Source organism: Rhincodon typus, chromosome 14 (assembly GCF_021869965.1).
Source record: "Rhincodon typus isolate 14 chromosome 14, sRhiTyp1.1, whole genome shotgun sequence".
In the NCBI taxonomy this organism is placed as follows: domain Eukaryota; kingdom Metazoa; phylum Chordata; class Chondrichthyes; order Orectolobiformes; family Rhincodontidae; genus Rhincodon; species Rhincodon typus.
The window spans coordinates 22,826,857-22,835,382 of NC_063345.1; the positions used below are offsets into that span (position 1 = coordinate 22,826,857).

General features: G+C 38.7%; 1 protein-coding gene across 1 annotated transcript in view; it reads left to right on the forward strand.

Annotated features, from left to right (window-relative positions):
* alg13 (ALG13 UDP-N-acetylglucosaminyltransferase subunit) overlaps positions 1-7,905 on the forward strand; it is a 79,578-nt gene extending 71,673 nt beyond the window's left edge. Inside the window, exons 25-28 of the mRNA XM_048605289.1 lie at positions 2,763-2,861; positions 2,950-2,990; positions 3,503-3,677; positions 6,748-7,905. Of these exons, the coding sequence (XP_048461246.1) occupies positions 2,763-2,861; positions 2,950-2,990; positions 3,503-3,677; positions 6,748-7,001 (569 nt within the window). The 3' untranslated portion in view covers positions 7,002-7,905. The remainder of the gene's footprint in view (positions 1-2,762; positions 2,862-2,949; positions 2,991-3,502; positions 3,678-6,747) is intronic.
* Positions 7,906-8,526: the final 621 nt, after the last annotated feature.

The following is an 8,526-nucleotide window of genomic DNA, read 5'->3' on the forward strand; positions in this document are numbered from 1 at the left end:
ATCTGTGTGTATTAGACTGTTGGGATAGGAGTAGAGTGTGCTTGAAACCAGTTTGTTCAGATCAGAATTGGACAAACATTTTAAATGAAAAGAAAATTCAGTGGAAAGTCATGAGCAAAATCAGTATTTTGTTAGAAAACCACATCCTCAGGCCTAGATGGGTCAAGGTCTTCACTCAAGTTCTGAAAGTTTGAGTTAAGGAAGGAGGTATCCTCTTGGAAGCCTGTAGTTAAGAGATTTGTAAAGAAATGGACAATGATATGCAAGGTTTATGGAATTTTGAAAGTGGCTTAAAATATTCATTTGAGTATAATAGCACCTGGTGGCTATTTGTGTATATACACATCAGAATTATTCTCCTCAGTTTTGACTCATGCTACAGATTCTTTCAGTTTGACCTGGAAAGATTGCACTTGTACAGTAGTTTTCAAAACTAATGTATTTGTTAGTAAATGCATATCCCTGTTGTCACTGGAGTTTATCAGGCCATTTGATCAGAATTGGAAAGCTACAGAAATCTCTTTCCCTAGAACATAGTGGAGGACAGCAGAAAGGTAGGGTGTTGTTTGTTAGGTGTAGTTAGATGATTGATACATGTAACAGATGAGCTACAGTGGATATGAGACTGCTGCAAGACATGAATATGATGCAACAATGTAGTAGATCTCCTATTTATAGCTACAAGCTGCAGCAGTGCTCTTTCGGATTGGCTTCAGGAAATTTAAAAAAAAAGAAATTTGCAAAGGTAGTTCTCAAAACTAAACTGATTTATGGGAAGATTTTGTCCTATGCGAGTGAACAGTCTCTTTTTCATTGTTTACAATGCCTTTTTGCTTGGGAAACAAATGTAGCATCTTAGTACCTCCACTATTTTTAAACTCCAGTAGATGGTACTGTTTTATTTGTCTTTCAGAAATATGACAGCCACGGTTTCATGCTTTCTGATTTTAAATGAGTTGTCTTTTTAAAATTTTATATATACTCGATGTTGGTCAAAAGCTGTATAAAATGGAAAAATAATAGAATTGACTGGAGCAAAAAAACTGAATCATTTGGCTCTGAACCAAAAACAGAGGTTGTGCATTTTTCATCTTAATTAGAACACTTTTTTTCTCGTTCAGGTTTTTGTAAAACAGCTGAATGCATGCTGTTATGGAGTCAGTAACAGGGACAGGTCAGGGGAAAGAAAAGCATCATCCTTTTCCTGTCTGTCATTACCTTTTTATACCTCACTCACATCTTTAATGGTGGTGAGGGGGTAAATAGGTATTGCACAAGGTGTCTGAATTAACTGTTCCTGCCTCCATGTGAATGAGACATGATCTGCACAAAACGCAGACTTTTAAAAACAAAGTAAACAAGTTGGATTGTTTCAGGGATGTTTTAATGTTTCATAGTGATTGTGCCTTTTTTAAAAAAGTAAAATTCTATCCTGAATTAATTAACACGATTTTTTAAAAAATGTCTTTGTGACCTTTGTATCCATTTCCTGCTGCCTCAACTCTGACAATTTTAAAAAAGAGAAAATAGACCTTCGAAATGTGGATGCAAACCTAAATGATAAGACTTGTCTGATAGAGTAAGACAAATGAGGTGATATATGAAATTGCAAGAGCAAAAAGAAATGCCTGTTTTGGCCATTTTGATTAAATGCTACAAAGTGGAGGGCAGCAAAAAGAGGCCAGTCCCTGCAGAGTTGGATGATGGATGTGTGTGTAGCTGTAAAGAAGCTGTAGGGGATGAATGAGGATGATGTAAGACAGATGAGCATGGCAAACTGTGACAACCCATCTCCTGGCAATAACTATAGAGGCAGCAATTGGGCCTTCTTTCCACTCACTACTACATGCGATCTATGTAAACTTTCTTTCCAAATATGAAGTAAGTTGTTTTTTTTTTTGAAAAGATCCGTTATGTTATGGATATTGTATTCCTACCTGCTGCTGTTCAGCAAGGGAGTTAATGGGATTGTACAAGTGCCCTGTCTATCACATTGCCACCCACCCTCCACCCACCCTCAAGCTGAACCCTATAATAAGGGATAGACAAGTGCTAAAGTTGGCAGCTTGCCCACTTTGTGTAAATAATTAAGGGTTAATTTCAGTATTTGAAAGCTTGAGCGATCTCTCCACCACCATACTGTCATAACATAAAGTGAAACCTGCTTTTGTTAATAAGCCATCTTTCCCTTGTGAACTGCCTTCAGTTATGGATGCATGGACACTGGTAAACTCCGGGATTACTTTTGATTGCTATATGTCTAAGCCAATGCAGTGAATGTTGGCATAGTGGTCAATTATTGCAGTTTAGCCCAATCCTGATTCTTGCAAATATCTGCTCATCTGGAGCTTGTTTCCTCCCCACCCCATGCTTCCTATCAGTGCTGTTCAATTTAGCATCGTCAGCGCTGTACAAGAGTACTGGTAGCTGCATTTTTATCCTTCAACACTTCTAGACCACTTTACACTTGACTCCCACTCAGATTTGTGCATTTTCCTGCAAATTGCATCAAGAAAAATAAGTTACTGTAGTTTGACTGCTGGCTTCTCTCTCCCTATACCCTGTCCTGCTTTTAATACCTGGTCATGCTGTAAATAGTACTATTCTCCTGTTCTGATAAGTATCTTAACCTGTTTTCAGATCCATTTGTTATCCATCAACAAAGGTGTTGCAGTTTTTAGTTCTGTTTGGAAGAATGTTTGCTGTGAACATTTGGGAGGGATGCTTTTTAATAATATTTAATAATATTTACTTCCACCTAGGCCCTCCCATTCCGGTCAGCGAAATGGGTGAAACTGTTGGTTCTCCTACACCACCGCCACCATATTCCTGTGATCCCAATGGCAATGATCTCCCTCGAGGTGAGACCCTTTTCACTCTGAACAAAACCTAAGTTCAGAAGTGTTCAATTTTTTTTTATTCTAACAAAACTGTCTCTTCTTTTTTTAGATAGAAAGGTGGTCCAGTATTACTTCAACCTTGGCTTGCAGGTAAATTTAATTGGAATACAGAACTCGAGTGGCTGGCTCTACATGTCCATTGTCCTTCAAATGAGTCATCAAAAAGACATTCTGCAGAACTTCAGGGCATTTTACTTGCATTTGCTTTGCAAACTTATTTTTAAATTATGGCCCAGGACTTTACAGAGGATTTACCTTCGTGAGGTTCTCTGCAAACCACTTGACGTTTGAAGCAGCATGTGAGCTAAGTTGTGTTTTAAAGCTGAGATCACTGAGATTCTTGCATGAATGGGAGAAAATTAATGAATTTATGATCCAAGTTGTCTTTTGAGACAACTAGCAAAAACTATTTTTGGAACATGATTGTAAAAGCGTGTAGGGTCCATCCTGAATTTTGATTTGATTTTGTTTCTACAACTGTTTTGTATTCCTATCTGTTGGTTAAACATTAATTTGCAACACTGTAAAACATTTATCAATTTTTTAACATAGCAAGTTGGAAGTCCTTGTCAGTTTTGAGTGCATTTTTCTCTTGTTTCCAGTGTTGCCACCAAAACTATTGGCACTCAGTCTATATGCCACAACAACAGCCAGTGGAGTTTTACCCAGTCTTCCCTGCTGCTTCCCAGTTTATTGAACAGTCAACCATGCCACAGCCGTATGGTGATAATGGGAGAAGTGATGACCATCAAGGGACCTCTGACACAATGTCTAATGGCAAGTTTATTTCACTTTTTTTTTATTTGAAAACAGATTTTTTTGAAGTTTTGATCAATATTGGAAAAGACAATTGTCCAAACCTTCTGCTTTCGAAGAGAATAAAGTGCTCTGGTCAGGGGTGGCTTTGCTATATGTAGAATAAAACCCCTTGTATTCTACCCAAGAATATGTCAAGTCCCTAATCCTGGCTGGACTGGTTTTGCAATTCTATTCAATTTCCATTTAAAACCGTCTGAGGTTAACCACTTAGTTCTGAATCATGGACAGTTCTGTACTGGGTGCTGCCCACATGACAAACTTCTATGGAATATTTTTCCATTGTATTTATTCATTCAGGGTACGAGGGCTTTGCTGATTGGCTACATCTATTGGCCTTGAAGGCAGCAGTGAGCTGCTCGCTATCACTTCACATGTACTATTTCTTTCACATAAGCTGTTACTTTTACTAATGCTCGCTGGCATGTTATACATGCTCTGAATCTTTAAATAGCTTTATATAGCTGTTACTGCAATACAAAAATAATGTGATTTAAATAAATCCCTTTTAAAGGGTGCTGAACATGATTCTTCAAATGCAGCAATTAACTGTAAAGTTAAATTAGACTGAGCATAATGCAGTTGAGTAATGGTTGAGTGAACCCAGATTGACACTCTAAATGTCACGTGACTTTGTAGAAAAGAGACTTAACGATAACAGTCTGAGCAGATTGATTAAAGAGTGATGCCAAATTCACTGTCCATTTTCTGGCTTTCTTGTACATGCCTCCTAGCCAGTCTGCACTATTTAACCCACCAAGGTGTCTAAAATGGTAAGGGATTCTGTTCTGCACCTCGACAATGTGAATTATATTTTAAAACAACAATCGAACCGGAATGATCTCGGCACTAAAACTTGTATCAACATTTAAGTTGAACCAGCAATTTAAATGTAAATTGAGATTTCAGTTTTGAAAAATTCTGGACCTCCCTCACTCAAGCCCACGTTCCATGTCGTGTCAGAGGTTTAGGCAATTTCAGAACTTAATTTTTCTGAAGGATGTGATATGGGAGTTGGCTTTGTACTTGGAATTTAGAGGTAATTACATTGGGGGTGGGGTGGGATTCAATGGTTGATCCTTATCGCTGCTCGTTTCAGTCTTTTGAATACAATGTATGGCTTGTCTGTATAGAGAATATTGAAATGGTGCAGAATCACATGCTAAAACAATCTGGATCACGATTGAACAGGTGTTAGATAAAAGCAAGATGCAATCTGAAAGGAGATTGCATAAGTGTCAGATGGACATCTACAAGATGTTAGGTATCTTCAGAAACACTAGTATTTTCATCAATGTTCCCTCTTTAAAAAAATTTACACAATTTCTGCTTAAGTTTAAAAGAATGAAGTCGTTTTTATTTTAAAGGCGCTGGATGTTCCCAATCTGTTCCAGGCCTCTGGCAGTGGATGAATTCCAGAAGTGGGAATGACTGACTGACTGGCAAATACTGCCTTTATGTCAAAAAGCAGAGTATGCTTCTTGAATCTCTGGAAAATTCACGTTGATGGAAATTGAGGGGAAATACCCACTACCTAGAGTCATACTGTTATTGTTAGAGAACAGTTATCTCAGCCTCAAAATATTGCTAAAACAATTCTCATGGTGTTGGATTCATCCATCGTAAGAAGTAACAATATTCATTCAGCTCTGTTCACAATTCCTTTAGTGGAGAAATCCATGGTCCTGTGTAGCGAGACCGGGCTGATATGTGGCAATGAACTGCATGCCACGCAATATGCTAGGCAAAGACCCTCCCCAGTGAGGTGATCTTCTAACATCTCTTTGGTAATCCTGTTGAATTTCAAAGAATTCCCAAACATTTACATGTAGAGTTCACCCTGAATAGGAAATCTTATAGGACATTCACCATAAATGCTACATAATGCCATAGCTATAAAGGGTGGTCAGAGGATAAGTATTCTATGGCAAATAACTTTGCCTGACTCCAAATACTTGCTACCATCAATTGTAAGATGTGATGGAACCCGCTGTCCAATTACCTGAAAGTGTGCTGCTGCAGCAATGCTTGAAGCTCTGTGCCATCCAGAAGAAAGCATTTGCTAGATTGGCCTATCATTCACCACTTCAAGCATTAATTCCGCGCGCCCCCTCCCCCCCCACTGCCGCCTCAAGTGAGCTGTAGCTGTAGTATCCACAAGTTGCGCTGCTACAGGTCACCAGGGCTGCTTTCTGACCTCTAGCATAACAGGCAGAAGGAATGTGGGCACGACCAGCTAGTTCCCCATCAGGTCACGTTCCATCTTGAAAGTACAGCATTGTTCCTTTGCTGTTAAAAATCCTAGAACTTTTCCAATTAACAACGTTTGTCTTTATTTTCTCATGGGCTGGATCACTGTTTGGGGCAGCATTTATAGCCTATCCATAGTTGCCCTTAAAATGATAGTGAGCTGTGCCTTGAAATGGCTGCAGTCCTTGCTGTATGTAACACCCATAGTGCTGTTAGAAAGGGAGTTTCACAATTTTAATCCAGCAATATTGAAAGAAAGACCGTTGGTTCCAAGTTAGTATGGTGTGAGACTTGAAGGAGAACTTGCAGGTGGTGGTCCTTCTAGATGCCTTGGCTTGGAAGGTGGCTCACCACCTCTGAGGGCAGTTTCGGAATGAACAGATGTTGGCTTTGCTAGCAGTACCCATATCTCAGAATATTTTTAAAAACTGTTGAGCAAACCACATGGTTGGATAATGTTTAGGCAGAATTAGATATGATAATTGCAGGATTTTTAGTTCAAAAGTTAGGTAGCCTTTTTCAGCTAATTTAGATGATATAAAATGAAAAATTTATTGGGGCATCCTCACTTCTGGTCACCGCTTTGCCCCAAAAGAATTTTGCTTCCTTTTGGAACGTGTTGCATTTTCCAGGATGGGACAGAAGGCCACAGTTACATGTTGAGATCATGTACATAAGGAATTTACAGAAACCAGACTGTTAAGTAACAATGTTTTATGGCTTTTGGTTGGAGCAGATGTATATTTTTGGTACTGATGGGCTTTTTTTAACCCCTCTGCAGGATCTTATACTACTGTGGAGCCTCAAACTGTTCCTCATTCAACAATATACTATCCAGTACTGGCTGACCAGTACATTCCAGCACCTGCTTATGATCCCTGTGTCCCTGCAACATCCACACTTCATTATGTTGGTGCCTGGTACCCAACAAATCAGATGTGTAACAGTTCTTCGAGGCTGCAGAGCCCAGCACCTCAAGCTCCATTAAATTATGTTGGACCTGCCAATCTGCCTACACATTATGTATCGCACTAAGAGTACAATGAAAATGTTTGAATTTAACACTCCTAATTAGAGGTAGATTGTTTACCTCCTTGCCCACTGTCCCTCGCCCACCCTAACCACTATTGAGCATCAGATTCTTTATATGCTTTAATTCAGATTCAAGACATCTTTCACCTTTTCCACTGCATTTGCCTGAAATATTTGTATATGTGGCCTTTTATTTAAATAGCTATTCACATCTCAAGCCTGAGACTATCTCACTTTGCAGTAAAGCTCGCAATTGGGTTTGTAGACCAAAAATAGGGCAAATGTTGCTTGTCAGTAGATGTGCTTTATGCAAGTCCTTCCCACTGTGCAATATCAACAGAATTTCAACTTCACCTTGAATGAAATGTCTGTCTTCTGAAACCAGTTGAAGGGCCACCCTTCAAAGAAAACTTATTCCAACACTATATTGTACTGTGTTTCACTTGTTTTCTGTTTAAGTTGGTTGATTCCAGCATATAAACTGTACCGCTTCTACCTCATGTTTAAAATCTTTGATGTTTTTGAGATCTTCAGTTTGTGAAAGCTTGTATATTTTTGATACCCAGTTCAGTTTAACATGTTAACTTTCGTTTGCCAGTTTTGTGCCAGAGAACATTTGGCATAGATTTTTTTGTTTTAGACTGTTGATTGCTCAGTTCTGGAGTATAGTTCCAAAAGAAATGCTGTGTGGTTGTGGGTTCATCTTTCATTTCATGTTAAGTAATAAAATATGAGCACTGCAACCTACTTGCGTCAGTGTATTTTAGTTTTCACTGGACTGCACACAAAGCAATAAATACTGCAGTGAACTATTTGCAATCTTGCCTTGACTCTTCAGTCTAAACTTTTGTAACCGTAAAGTCAAAATTTGGATTGATGAACTGAGATGGGGCTGGGGATAAAAATGTAAAGGTAAACTTGATGGTGGTTACTTGATGCTACTGTTTCCAGAGAAATCAAAGCAGAGATTCAAATGGCTGAACTGGAAGTCTCTGGCTCTTTTGAAAAGCAGTCTAGTTAATGTCACCACCTCTTTCTGTGTAAATATGCATTCATTTTATCAAGTGATGATCAACTCCAATTGAAAACTGCTATTGTATGTTTTCTGGTAAATTCCTGATCATTTATTGCAAAATACTGCTCTTGTTGTTTCTGGTCTTTTGTCAATTATCTCACATCTATGCACTTCATTCATTTGCTTATTGGAAGCTGTTGCTTTTTATTTAGTCAAGTCCTTGATGTTAAACACCTCTATCAAGTCTCTTTGGGTTTTTCCCCTGAGATGAATGCCAGCTTCTCTGCCCCAGTGATTACTGAAACAAGCCATTGCAAGGCACGGTTTCTTACGAAACACTTCATTGGGAACTCCTAGTCATAGTAAAAAGTTGGTCTATAAATTACTCTGTCAACCAGGAGGACTGTGGAATTCTTCGACCCTCTACACTGTTCCAACCAAGCTCAGTACAGTCCTTAGAAGCTGTATTTAATGGGCACACTGCAGCCCTATGAACATTTTAGTTTTTGACTT